Source organism: Danio rerio, chromosome 7 (genome assembly GCF_049306965.1).
Source record: "Danio rerio strain Tuebingen ecotype United States chromosome 7, GRCz12tu, whole genome shotgun sequence".
In the NCBI taxonomy this organism is placed as follows: Eukaryota; Metazoa; Chordata; class Actinopteri; order Cypriniformes; family Danionidae; genus Danio; species Danio rerio.
The window spans coordinates 53,130,397-53,145,524 of NC_133182.1; the positions used below are offsets into that span (position 1 = coordinate 53,130,397).

General features: G+C 34.2%; 1 protein-coding gene across 9 annotated transcripts in view; it reads right to left on the minus strand.

Moving 5' to 3' along the window:
- gc2 (guanylyl cyclase 2) overlaps positions 1-14,100 on the minus strand; it is a 33,091-nt gene extending 18,991 nt beyond the window's left edge. For 4 of the 9 annotated variants that reach the window (XR_012382276.1, XR_012382278.1, XM_021477384.3 and 1 more), the window contains exons 1-3: positions 10,938-11,272; positions 7,096-7,944; positions 4,278-4,582 (exon numbers count right to left, since the gene is read on the minus strand). Coding sequence is in view for 6 of the 9 variants with exons in the window: in XM_021477384.3 (XP_021333059.1) it covers positions 4,278-4,582; positions 7,096-7,840 (1,050 nt within the window). In the remaining 3 variants the exon portion in view is untranslated. Of the gene's footprint in view, positions 1-4,277; positions 4,583-7,095; positions 7,945-10,937; positions 11,273-13,739 lie in introns of those variants that run through there. The other 5 variants (XR_012382277.1, XM_073906084.1, XM_073906085.1 and 2 more) reach the window with 4 other exon arrangements.
- Between the last annotated feature and the right edge of the window lie 1,028 nt (positions 14,101-15,128).

Genomic DNA, 15,128 nt, shown 5'->3' on the forward strand with positions numbered 1-15,128 from the left:
TGGAGTTTGCATCTTCTTCAGCTGCTTAGACTTCCCCCACAGTCCAAAGACATGCTCTTTAGGTGAACTGAATAAACTTAATGGGCTAATAGTAATAAGCTAATTGTGTGTGAATGCGAGAGTGTATGGGTGTTTCCCAGTTCTGGGTTGCAGGTGAAGGGACATCCGCTGCGTAAAATATATGCTAGATAAGTTGGTGGTTCATTCCGCTGTGGCGACCCCTGATAAATATGTTTGGGTTACATTTTACCCAAAAACTTCCAAATTTTCCCAAATTGTGTTAAAATAACCCAGTATTTCGCCAGAATCTATAAAAAATTATTGGAGTGCTGTTTTGCAATGCAACATCACTTATTTAGAATGAAGCCAGACATATAGTTGACGTCAGAATTATTAGCCCCCCAAACCCAAACTTTAAAACTAGGTTAATAAGGTTAAATAGGCAGGTTAGGGTAACTAGGTGAGTTATTTTATAATGATGGTTTGTTCTGTAGACTATCGAAAAAAAATATAGCTTAAAGGGGCTAATAATTTTGACCTTAAAATGGCTTAAAAAAATTAAAAACTGCTTTTATTCTAGTCAAAATAAGCAATTAAGACTTTCTCCAGAAGATAAAATATTATTAGGAATACTGTAAAAATTTCCTTGCTCTGTCAAACATAATTTGGTAAATATTTAAAAAGAAAAAATACATTCAAAGGGGGGCTAATAATTCTGACTTTAACTGTAAAAGCCCCAACCCTTGATTTAAACTGATCTATTACAACTGGGTAATGCATACTTATGTTACACCTGAAATATTAAATATGTTTAACCCAAACATCTCATATATATGTTTTAAAAACGGTAAAAAAGAAAATGTTTATTTTGCTGCACTGTAATAAAAAAAAGGCTGAGCTCCACACAATCGATTTGTGATGGGACAACATAAAGAAATTCATTTAACTTATTGGGCCCTATCATACACCCGGCACAATGCGGCACAACGCAATTGTTATTTGCTAGTTTCAGCTCGCCGCAAGAGTTGTTTTGACGTTTTTCACCACGGTGTTTAAATAGCAAATTTGCACTCATATGTGCGCCCAATGGCATTCTAGTCTAAAAAATGAGGCATGTTGAGGCGCATTGTTGGCACGTTGCTATTTTGAGGAGCTAAAATACATTGTTCAATAGACCAGCTTAGAGGAGGTCTAAAGTCCAGCGCAGAGCGCGTTTGTTGTGCGCCTCGCTTAAACATTGCTTAATATACACGGTGTACAGCAATCCGCAAATATCCATACATATGAAAAAGAATTAAAGGACTAAAATATTACAAAAATTATTATTTTCTAGCCTACATAAATATAAAACCTCCGCTTTAATGCCTTCTTCATCTCGGGGGGCTTTTTCAGTTTATTCATGCAAATTTGCTTTTGTATAATGTTATTATTATTTGCTTTATTATTTATTATTGGGAATTAAATTGAATATTTATATTTGTTTTGTTGAAAACAAGCTTAGGTTTGCCCACCTGTCAGGTTTTAGACCATATGGGGCATAGCATGTGTATTAGGATAAAACTCAGTTTGTTATTATTGTTCAATTATTAGTTTGTTGGAAATTAGAACTGAATTTAGAAATAGCTTTGAAACAAATATTTGCGATTCATAAACAAAATTAATTATGTATATGCTAATGTCTGTACGTAGCTACAACACATTTACCTGTCCACGAGAGTGAAAGTGAAAGTAAAGAATGAGGAGGCTTATCTCTCATTCTCATGCTGTAGATGCTCTGTTTAGCTATTTTCTTGCTAGTGAAACATTCAGTTTTTCCACTTAAAAAATTCCGCAATGTAAATAGCAAATGCGCCATGGTGCGACATAACTGACTCTTAAAGGGAATGGGAGATGAGACTCTGATTGGTTTATTCTTAAAACACACCTATAACTTATTAAGAGAAATGAGTTATAGGTGTGTTTTCTCTTTAAAAATAGCGGATTTTTCCGCCCCTTAAAAAAGCAAAAGTGGATTCTGACACGCCCTTAATGCTTTTGCGCCCTGCGCTTTGGACTTTGCGCCTGGATCATCAAAATATAGTCGATTAGCTTAAACAAATTTACGTGGATTGAACATAAAACAATTAAATTTTCCCAAAAAACTCTGGAATGGTTTCATTCAGCTCATTTTAAATAATAGTTTCAACAAACAGCAAATTTTTGAGTGTGTATCTGAGAATGTGAGATGATTAAGGCCTTCTGGCAAAAAGTAATAACATTAATTTCCTCAATCATTTCAAACCAATTCCAATCACCCTTAAATTATGTGCTTCCGGTTTTAAGTACCAGGATAATAAACTAAAATGATTGACATGCTTCTTGTTATTCTGAAACAAGACTCTACTGGAAGACTATAGAAAGTCCATCCACTCTGACCCCTGATTTGGCACATTATAATGTGTTGAAAAGAATAACCTATAGTTTTTCTTTGAGTAAGGCCGTACTCACACTAAGTACAGTTGCCTCGAACCGGGCCAAAGCACGCTTGTCCCCCCTCCCGTCTCCCCCGACGGCCCGCGCTCACAACACAAACGGGCTTCGGCACGCTTACGTCATCGCTGCTGCGCTGTTCAGTGAGAAGCACTCTCTCACTCAGCAGCATAGTGGAGATTTCTCTAGTTATATCGTTTCAGTCGTTTGATATGCCGTCAAATATTTCGCCAAACAGTCCTTAGGGATGCGGGGACACGCAGTCAGATATTTCAGCGTACAGATCCGCCATTTTTGGCGCTCATAAACAATCATAAAGCTCTCGTGCTGCAGGAATGAGGAGGTCTGCTGAAGCCGCGCAGCTGTCGTGCAGTGAGGAGTTTGCGTCTTTAATAAACGACGGCAGTTTGCATTCATTGAACAGTAAGAATGATTAATAAATCCATATGAAGCAGTCTCTTAAAAGTCACGTCTCGCTTTCAGTTTCGGTCTTTGGCGCGTTTTGCACTTACACACAAGCGTACCGCGCCAAAGCCCAAGTGAACCGCGCTCAGGCACACCTCTTCCAACCGGGCCAGGGCCGGCCAAGTGAACCGTGCAGCCTAATTCAGCGCACTCACACTTCTCAAACGATCCGGGAAACGGGCCTGGGCACGGTACGGATGGCATAGTGCGAGTAGGCCCTAAATGCCCATGAGTGAATCTCATGTGAATCTCAACCTCACCATGTCTTGAGTTCTAGTTTTAGATTTTTTTTAATGCTAAGGTTTAGATATCAAAAAGTTTATTTTATGAGCACACTGAAAAAATGGTTTGTTGAATTAACGGTTTTTATGGGCTGAATTTAAATGAACAAATTAAGTTAAACATTACTGAATCAAATTTCTTTGTTTAAGTTCAGCTCATATAAATTGTTTGCACCCACTTACCTTACAAAATGTTTTGTAAACCCAATAAATCATTTTTTCAATGCACCAATCTCATCTGCTTGTCATTTGGTTTGAATTCATTCATTCATTCATTCATTCATTCATTCATTCATTCATTCATTCATTCAATCATTCATTCTCCTTCAGCTTTGTCTCTTTATTAATCAGATGTTGCCACAGCAGAATGACCTGTCATATCGTATCGTCACCTTGGAATTATAAGGTTCTATTTGCGTTCAGAATGACTTTGAGATATTGAACTTCAAAGTTTTTGCATTCCATAGCAAACAGAATGTATGTAACATACGTTTTTTTTTTAAATAAAAAGTCTTAAAATGTAAACAACTTATAAAAACATCCCATATTGTACCAGTAAATAAGTTGTCATTTAATAAGAATATGTCAGTAACTTAATTTTGACAAAAATGTCAGATAGAACCTTATAATTCAATATGTTGTACACAGCGGATGCCCTTCCAGATGCAACCCATTATGGGGAAACACCCATACACACTCATTTACACATATACACTTCGGCCAATTTAGCTCACTAAATTTACCTATAGCGCATCTCTTTGGACTGTGGGGGAAACCGGAGCACCTGGAGGAAACCCACGCAAACACAGGGAGAACATGCAAACTGCACACAGAAATGCCAACTGACCCAGCCGGGCTTGAACCAGCAACCTTCTTGCTGTGAGGCAACAGTGCTAACCACTGAGCCACCGTGTTGCTGTTTATTGCTTTTAAAATTCATTTTAAAACTATAATAAACTTACCCAGAAGCATAACTCTCCAAAACCAGAACATGCATGATGGTGATATTAGCCATTAACTTAGTACAAAAAAAGTAACGCCATATGTAAACAGTCTTTGTACCTGCTGTGGTTTGAGGTGTTTGGGTAACTCTCCATCCTCCTGTGCCTTTTCAAAAGCTTGATAAAAAGACTGTTCCTTTGGAGACTCAATAGTGATCGTGAGCACAGCATCATAGGCACGTAGCAGCTTGCTGTTATAGCGCAGGGCTGGTTGAGTAACGTGATGGTAGGGCAGACTGTAAAAGAGAGTATCGTAGGACATAAACACCAACGAGCCGTCTGTCATCCGCATGTCATGTGCCGTTTCCAGCAGCAGCTTCTGGGTTCTTCCACCAATTAACACAGAGTGCATGACCAAGATGACCACTGCAAACAAAGCATTGAGAAGAGGAAAGGACAGTTCAGACTTTTAAATGCTTGAGTGTGATGCTGAGAAAGTATACATGCACTGTAGTAAATGCATTGAACACAATTAAGTTGTCCCAATAAAATCTCAAGAAATGTGTTGTTTCAGCTCATTTTAAATAGGTAGTTTATATAAGCAGCAAAACTCTTAAATTACTAGGATAAAAGAAATTTGGCATTGTAAGTTTTAGAATAGCGTACAAGTAAAATGTTGAAAACAATAAATGTAGAGATAAATTATCACTAAATCACATCATCTTTACAACTTTTCAGCTCATCAACTTTACATTTGTTTATTTACTTTTTTTTACTTCTTTTTCTTAATGCATTATTCTTCTCAAGAAAATAAAAAAAAAAATAAATAAATAAATGAATTGGCCTTTTGACACTTTCTATTGTTTTTTTATTCTATCTTGTTACAGAAAAATACACATTATACACATGTACACATTTTGTCTAAATATCCTATAATATATATATATATATATATATATATATATATATATATATATATATATATATATATATATATATATATATATATATATATATATATAAAAACAGAGCAAGGAATGTCTGTCTGATAATAATTTTTTTCTTCTGGAAAAAGTCGATTTGCTTTATTTCGGCTATAGAATAAAAGCAGATTTTAATAGTTTTAACACCTTTTTAAGGTCAAAATTATTATCCCCTCTAGGCTATATTTTTTTCGATAGTCTACAGAACAAAAATTGTTATTCAAAAACTTGCCTAATTACTCTAACCTAACATTGTTAAGCCTGCAAATGTCACTTTAAGCTGTATAGAAGTGTCTTGAAATAAATCTAGTCAAATATTATTTACTGTCATTATGGCAAAGATAAAATAAATCAGTTATTAGAGATGAGTTATTAAAAATATTATGTTTAGAAATGTGCTGAAAAAAATCTTCTCTTAGTTAAAAAGAAATTGGGGAAAAAAACAAACGGGGGTTAATAATTCAAGGGGTTTAATAATTCTAACTTAAATTGTATATATATAGAAATTTATCAAGTTTTAGTAAATGTTAATATTGGTTTCATTCTATTAAAGTCTAAAAATATTTCTTCTAAATTTCAACTAAAATTACTGTCATTTCTTTAGAAAATGACAAATGGTCAGAATAGCAAATGTTTTCATTTGTTAAGGTAGAAAAAAAATTAGATTATTTTACTGAATATTGATATATCAATCATCTTTAAATGACTTAAAATGTACAAATGATTTATTCCAAACCACATTATACCAAATAGTTAAAGGGGTGGTCCAGAGTGTATTTTAAGGCTTGGTTGTGTTTATAAGATGTAAAGCAATGTGTAAAACATTCACATATCTTTTGTGAGTTGGTTATTTGAGATGTAGAATGCAAGGAAAGCATCTGCATAGAGACACACTGCAGCGCTTCTGAAGAACTGTGGCTGTTTACAGCAGTTTGACTGATAAATATAAATTTGTAGCTACATTGTTAGCGGTGCCAAACAGCATTTCCCATTGTTTACATCCTTGCCACAACATACCGTTAATGTTAGAAACTATGCATGTACTGTAATAGATCAATTTTAACAAATAAAAAACAGGTTGTGTGTTTATTATATGTTTATTAGGGTTGAGCTGCTCCTTCTTTGAGTAGTTTTTAGCCGAATCCAGCACTGAACTAAGAGAGAATCTAGCAGCTGTCCTTTGTCAAATGCTAGCGCTGTATATTTATTATAATTCTCTACAACATAATTAAATTAAACTGTAAGCAATGCTCTCTTTATGTTGTGTCCTTTGGAAGCCCAAATACAGACAGAAGAAAATGGGAAAATAGCAGCTTTTGGATGCCATTTTAGCTTTCTCTGCTACATTACAGCACCTCTGGCCACGCCCCTTTAATGTGCAGGGTGTGTGTGTGTGGTGTAAGCACATAACCTGAAACGTTTGTGATCTCTTTAACCCAGATGTATTTTTTTGCAGTCCCCAAACTTTGTTCGCTGTAGGCTTTGCTAAGCTAACTCTGTAAAAGCCAATGTCTCCGTTTGGATTGAACGTTGAGCGCCTTACATCCAGAGATGTTGTTTATGTTTACACAGCTACATTACACGTCAACTAAAGTTTAAAATATCACATCGTAGTGGACCATCCCTTTAAATATTGTTGATCCTTATAGCTTTGTTTACTTCTATTGTTCTCATTTGTACATAATTGTTGATAAAAGCCCAGGAGAAAATATATTTTGTTAGACAAAAACTAAACCTCTTGGTCAAAAAAAACATGTTCGTTGACTGAAATAAAATAAAACATTCACAGTAAATGAAAATCTAAAACAATTACTGAGAAACTCAAATATGATAAGCAAAAATAAATAATAATTTTCAGAACTCAGTGAATGATGCTTGATCTTTATGGCTTTGTTTACTTCGATAAAAAGTCGATAAAAGCATCTGCCAAATGTGTCGATGTAAATGTAAACTCACATCGGAGATCTGCTACTTTCCTGACTTTGGCCAGGGTCTGACGAACACTGGTGTGGTCATTGCGAGCCGACGTCACAATCCCAACAGGCAATCCATGACTCCGCAGGGCATTAGCCAGCTTTATAGCTGCCTCCACCCAGACATCCTCAGATGATGAAATGATGCCCACGTGTGCCCAGCGAAAGTGCCGCATGAAGCTCAACAGCACAAGGGACGGGACGGGCATGGTGCGGGCAAATGTAGGATGACTACGGACATCATCCAGCTCATGTTCAATACAAGACCAGGAAAACACTGCCTTATTCCAACTCTTCCCTAACAGAGAAGCAGCTTCACAGTAGCCTGGGTTCACCGGACCAATAAACCCAGACGCCCGTGTGTAATAACCCAGAAACCGGGCAAAAGACTTGGATGTTTCACAGTCCTCGTCCAGGATGATATAATCAAAGGTGATGCCCTGTGAAAGGTAGGGGTCCTTGTTTATGTGTGCCACTGCCAAACGTGCAGCCACGCCAGGCTGGGCTTTAGTAAAGATGGGGTCACATGACCATGGCCCCACCACGCCAACCTTGATGGTGGCAGCATTGGTGGCAGGAAGGAGGCAAAGAATTATGGTTGACCACAGGAGACATAAATAGATATGTTTTGGGTCACTAGAGAAATGGGGCATTTGACTGGGGGATCGGAGTCCGCTGGTGCCCCGTGCTGGAAGGAAGCTGTGAAAGGCATTGGATGGATGTGGCATTGCAAGGTGATGGGTTATTCACTGGGCTAGTGGGTTGGCACACGCTGGTTCTCTTTCGCTGTCACATTAGAGATGCCCTTAATGCCAATCAGTCTGTCAGCAAACTAAAAAAGGTAAACATAAATAAATAGATATTATTAATAATTTGATTTAAAAGTGCTATACAGTTTTATTTGTATAGCACTTTTTTGGCATAAAATAAAACTCAAAGTGCTTATCAGGCATAAGCAAATATTAAAAACACACACATCGATGTTGGTTACTCAAATATATAGAAACAGATATATAAGCAAATGCATAAAGCACAATAAACCCAAAACAAGTATAAGAAAATACTAAGAACAAAAATAGACAACAAATATGAGCAGATAAATACATACATATACACATCACACACTTATAGATATATATGTACAGTACACATACTATGCATACTGTACATGCATGCATACATACATAAACAGACACAATATACATAAATAGATACAAGAAATACAAACACTTCACATTATAATATGTCATTTCAGCATCGATGTGTAATTCTGCAATAGTCACATTGTAGGATCTCAAGCGATTTCAAGTTAATAAAAAAAAAATTGGAAACAAAAAAATTATGAAGTTATTAAAGTTATTGAATTATAAACTGTGTTATTTATGGAGGCTGATCAGTCTCAAAAATAATAATTTACAAAACAAAATTCATACATGCACAATTCACATTTACAAAATCCAATTTTAAAATTCTAAACACAAAATACAACACACAGTTTGTGAATTCACAATTTTAGTAAAAATCCCCTAAAAATTGCCAAATTAATTGTAATTGTGTATTTACAAACTGTGTTTTGAACTTATGAATAGGATTTTGTAAATGTGAATGGTTTGGTCTTTTGTAATTGTATTATTTTTACATTAGTAGTTATTTTACATTAGGTTTCTGAATTTCTGTAACGCAAAACAGTTCGAAACCAGGAAGCACTTGTTTATTTCATGTTTTATCCTGTTTATTTCATGTTTTATATAGTTTATTTCAAGTTTTATCTTTGTTCGATTGTTGTAATTTTGTACATTATGCAGATGCATTCCCCTAAAAACATCTCAATCAATGTAAAATCTTTCCAAACAGTGTAATATTGTGAAATGATTTTCATATCGCAATATACAGTTGAAGTCAGAATTATTAGCCCCCCTGTTGATGTTTTTCCCCAATTTCTGTGAAACGGAGAAAAGATTTTGTTCAACACATTTCCAAACATAATAATTTTAATAACATTTTTCTAATAAATGATTTATTTTATCTTTGCCATGATGAAAGTAGATATTATTTGACTAGATATTTTTTCAAAACACTTCCAAACAGCTTAAAGTGACATTTTTAGAATATAGCTTATGTTAAAATATATAACTTAAAGTGGCTAATAACATTGACCTTAAAATTATTTTTTTTAATAAAAACTGCTTTTATTCTAGCAGAAATAATTCTGATAATTCTGACTTCAACTGTATATCACAGAAAAAGAAAATATTGAAATGTCAAATTTTTCCAGTATCCTTCAGTCCTAAATCACCTGCTATATTCATATGCAAATTTAAACAGGTAAATCTTTACACACTTTTTAAAAACATAAATACCAGAGGACTCTTTCACTTCATTCTCAGATAGCACTGATAAATCTGTAGAAAATCTCTTCATAATGCTCCAAAATGGAAATCTTAATTATTCAGCTTTTTGAACGTGTATAAATCTCAATTTTATTAAAAAATTGACTCTTATGGATGGTTTTGTGGTTAAGGGACAAATATAGCTCTTTTAACAGAGATGAATAAAACTGTAAAAAAACTGCTATCATCTTTGCCACACACACACACACACACATGTTTTTCAAAGGCATATGAAGTCAGAACTATTAGCCACCCTTTGATTTTTTTTTCTTTTTTTTATATTTAACAAATTTGTTTAACAGAGCAAGTACATTTTCAAAGTATGTCTGATAATATTTTGTCTTCTGGAGAAAGTCTTATCTGTTTAATTTCAGCTAGAATAAAAGCAGTTTTTAATTTTTTAAAAACCCTTTTAAGGTCATGAGTTAGTATTATTATTATGTTTAGAAATGTGCTAAAAACATCTTCTGTCCGTTAAACAGAAATTGCAGAAAAAATAAACAGGGGGGCGAGTAATTCTTACTTCAACTGTATACATACACACACACACACACACACACACACACACACACAGTTAGTTATTGTTAGTTAAATAATAGTTATTGTAATTGTTATAGTTATTGTAAATAAAATGTATAACTCTAACCATATTGTAAGTGTCACCTTGATGTTTAGTGTGAAATGGGGTAAACCCCTTCAAGAATAGCAAAAATACTTAATTAAACAAAAAAATAAAATGTATAGAATTGAATCTATACATTTGAGCTGGCTATTAATAATGAGGGGTTGTGAGTGAGAGGATTGCTGAAATCCTTAGTATAATTCTTAAATTGGTCATTTCAGCATTAGCAAAATTTTAACACATTAACTCAAAAACACTGTTTTGCAAAACAATAATCAGCCTAATGAATGTCCTTTAACGTGTTTGGTCTCATAATCAATGTGAAATACGTGGAACTTGTGTTCATCAGCAGGTCTGCTGTGGTGCTGCTTGAGTTTACTGTGACCATTACAGACAGAAAAAAAATAAATGAGCAGGCATGTATTGATTTAATAGTAAAAAGTGAGGTACACCATAAAGTTAGTTAATGGGTTAGTTCAGCCAAAAATGATAATTTACTCACTATTTACTCAACCTCAAAGGGGTTCCAAACCAGACACTATTGACTTCCATTGTAAAAATAAAAATACTATTGAAGTCAATGATTACATGCTTCCAAGCTGTCTTCAAAATATCTTCTTGTGTTTTCAACAATAAAAAAAAAAACAAAAACAAAAAACAAAAACAAAGGCAAACCGTTTTGGAACAAATGAAGGGCAAGTTGCTCATTGTGTTCATAAATTATTGCTGAGTGTGTTTGAAAGTGCAGTCTAGCATACCAATACAGTGATATTAATTACTTAACTAATTAGCTTACTGGCGGGTTTGACTTACCGACACTAAATGGCAAAGAAAAGTCTGACTGCTAATTTCCATAACTTGTTGTCTTCATCTGTGCAGGTCTTCTCCATGGAAACACGATAGCTTTGTGCCTTGTGAAAAATAAATAAATAATTAAAGCCAAATATGATCAGTAAGCACAATCTTGCAGCCTATTCTGAACAGAGACACAGTCATAATCTTCTCTTCAGTGCACCATGTCACTGCTGACCTCAGTCAATCATCTGAAGATTATATCAATCCAATTTCCATCCTGTGAGATAGACATTACAGAGCTACACGTAGTAATGAGCTGTCCCAAATATACCAGTTGCTTGTAATTTTGGCTTATACATATTATTATTAATATAATATAGGTATTATATTAGGTAATGCTTCAGTTTAAGCAACAATTCTCACTATTAACTAGTGGTTTATAGGGCCAGACAGTATCTCCAAATATATTTTAACCCAACAGTCAACATTATCATATGAAATGTGTGTAATTAACTCAAAGTTTACCAAATGTAAATTCTACTCATTTGAAAAGAGCGATGAAGTTAATTAAAATACCTCATTATTTTAACTTAAATGGATTAAGTTCACAGTACTCATTAGGATTCGTTTTTTTTAACTCAAATAGTTTGTAGCAATAGGTTTCCTCAAACGATATGAGTTACCTTAACTTATTGGGTTGTACAGTACTCACCTGGTTTGAGTTCTCTTCATTTATTGAGTTTTACTGTGCTCAAATTGCTTTCTTTACTCAAATAAATTAAGTTCACAGTACTCAATAGGAATAGTAAAATGAACTTAAATGCTTTGATGCCATCGGTTTCCTCAAATGGTTTGAGTTACCTTAACTTTTTGGGTTTTACAGTGTATTTTCCCTAAGAATTTTGTAAAAAATAATCTCATATATCTCTCATATAATACAAAGTGTCTCATATAATATATCTAGTGAAAGATTACTTCACAAACTGTAAATGAACATTTTCATGTTAGTCAATAATATGACTGAAATTAGTTTAAACACTGAATAAATATACATGTACACACATTTACACAAGCACATAAATAGACACAATGATGGGCTAAAAATCAGCGGATTTCTGCATGCCCAGATTCCGTGACCATGTTATTGCAGCACAATTTCCTGAAATACGTCAACACACACTTAAATCATTATTTGACTAATAAAAATACTATTATATCACATGATAAACAAACAAAGTAAAACCAATAATTAAAAAACATCAAATTAAAGTTATCTATACAACAATTTTAGAGCACAAAGAATAAAGGAGAGTTCATGATGTTTAGTTTTACTAGCAAATGTCTTGTGTCTCCGAAGAATTGTTAAATCATCAGCTGCAATTGTTAAATCATCAGCATACTTAATTCATTCAATTCTTTTCTTTTCGGTTTAGTCCCTTTATTAATCTGGGGTTGCCACAGCGGAATGAACCGCCAACTTTTCCAGCATATGTTTTACGCAGCAGATGCCCTTCCAGCTGCAACCCAATAGTGTGAAACACCCATACCCTCTTGCATTCACACACATACACTACGGCCAATTTGGCTTATTCAATTCACCTATAGTGCATGTGTTTGGACTGTGGGGGAAACCGGAGCACCCAGAGGAAACCCATGCCAACACGGGGAGAACATGCAAACTCAGAAACACCAACGGACCCAGCCGGGATTCGAATCAGTGACCTTCTTGCTGTAGGCAACAGTGTTTACCATTGGGCCACCGTGCCACCACCATTTAGAGAGTGCAATGCATTGTAAAATATCACCCTGGACCACTAAAGCAGTCATAGCAGTCAGTTTTTGTAAAGTAATATTTAAACATAATCTGAAAAATATTTTTTCTATTAATGTAAAGATTGTTAGGACAAGATGCTATTTGGCCAAAATAATAATTATATAAATATAATATCTGGAATCTGAAGGTTAAAAAATAATACAAAATGAAAATATAGAAGGTAAGTTGTCTTTAAAGTGGTCCAAATTATTTTTCCAGCAATTTATTTCTTCATGGAACGTGATCTTTACTATATATTTAAATTATTTTTGGCATAAAACAAAACCAATCATTTTGACTCATACAATGTTTTTTGTTTGTATATTTTGGCTATTCCCACAAATATATCTGTGCAATCCGTGTTTTTAATAATGTCATTCTATTATGATCATTTATATATATATATATATATATATATATATATATATATATATATATATATATATATATATATATATATATATATATATATATATATATATATAAAAACGATTAAGACAAAAAAATGCAGTACCAGAACGAAATCGAGGGGGCAGTACAATACTATAAGTTTGTTCCCTAACAGCTCCCAGTTATTTCTGCCTGAGGATATTATTGAAGCCTAAACGTCTGTAAGATTAGCCAGTGCTGTAGTTTCTGTAATCTTTTTAAACATTTCTTTTTATCAGTTTTTTTTATGTATCAAAAGTGACTTTCATTATCTGCTCTATCTGTCCCCTCCACTCCCATCCTCTTTGCAATCCTAAACAAATACTTTCTCTTTCCAGATAATTGCTTTCTTATGCAGTGACCAAAATTAAACCCTGGACCAATCAGAATGTTTTAAGTAAGGCTTTGTCTGGGAAAAAAACTTTCCATATGCCATTTCTCCATGCTATGTTTTGACGGTCTAAACTCGTGGAAGATTAGTTATGAAGCTCATAATTCTCTCCTCAAGGCTTGACCTGGCGTCTCTGCGGTCGTGTAGAGGACTTTTCAGTGGGGGAAGAAGCAAATATAAAACTCACACGTCAAAGGTAATGCGCTGTGGAAAATGGAAAGAGTCCTGTGGCAGATCTTGTGCCTCACAACATTCCCTCATACCATGCAGACCCTCCGCCATCAGTCATTCAGGCAGATGAGTATCCATGCGCAGTGTTTACTTGCAGAGAGCAAACACAAAATGGTAAATTTTTTGATCGAGACTCATAGAAAAGGGATAAAAAGCACAGAATATGCACTTGAATTTTGAATAATTCAAAGTAATAAACAACGTACTCATAAACTCAAAGATGACAAGGAAATACTGTAGTGATTACTATTAATAACTATATTGTGAAAAGTAGGACCTCTGGTGACAGACTCGAGAAGTTGCAGGCATGTAACCGTGGCATTTAGATCCACATAGGCTACTCAAAATCTCAAGTTATTTTGATTTGGACTATTTATAGATCTAAATGTCTTCCGGAATAGCAAATAAAAGTAATAATAACTATTTTTACCAGAGATTAAAAGGAGTGGAAACGTTCTAAATCATCTCAGACTTAGATTCTAAAGTAGGCTATGATGAGGCTTATGCAATACTTCAGTGCCACATATAGTTTAGAAGAAAAACAGATGGAGTTGACTGATTATGAATCTTTTGTGTTGTAGTAACCACTCTAAAACACTGACTGGTCATGCAGTTCTGTTTCTTATGCATGTGTGTGTTCGTTTAAATGTTCATAAACACATTTATATGATATATTTGCATATAAAAATTGATGAATAAGTGTATAAAAATGTATTTGTGTATATTTGCGCCTGTTTATGAGTGGTTGCACATGCAGGGGTTGGACAACTGGGGAAACACATCTGTAAAACTACATCATAATTACAAAAGTGTCTGTAAAGGCTAGGTGAGATTTTATTAAAGAACATGTCAAAAAGTCTACAAAGCAAAAAAAAAAAAAAAAAGCAAAAAAAAAAAAAATTGGCATTTCTAATAACATAGACTTGCCCAGAAATGCGTAAAATTACCAAATGCAAAAAATACAGTAAAATGTTGTGCTGTAAAATGAATTACAGTTAAAGTAGTGAAACAATGGGGAAGTTTTAGACCAGTGATACCCAGTAATGTTGATTGACATTTTCTTTCTAGTTCTATTTTTTATTGAGAATAGGCAACAAAACTATATCTGTATCCCTTAGATCGGTCATCTGCAATATTTCTCTGATCAGAGTTCCAGCAGCGAATCACGTGACTGGATTGGACCTAACGAAAAAATTCTTACAAAATTGTGGTTGCTCCAAAAACAGGGTTATATGCAACTTAAAAGGAAGCTTCACCCCAAAATTAAAATGTAATCGCTATTTTTTTCTTCAGTTGAACACAAAAGACGATATTTTGAAAAGATGAAAACTTACCAATGACTTTC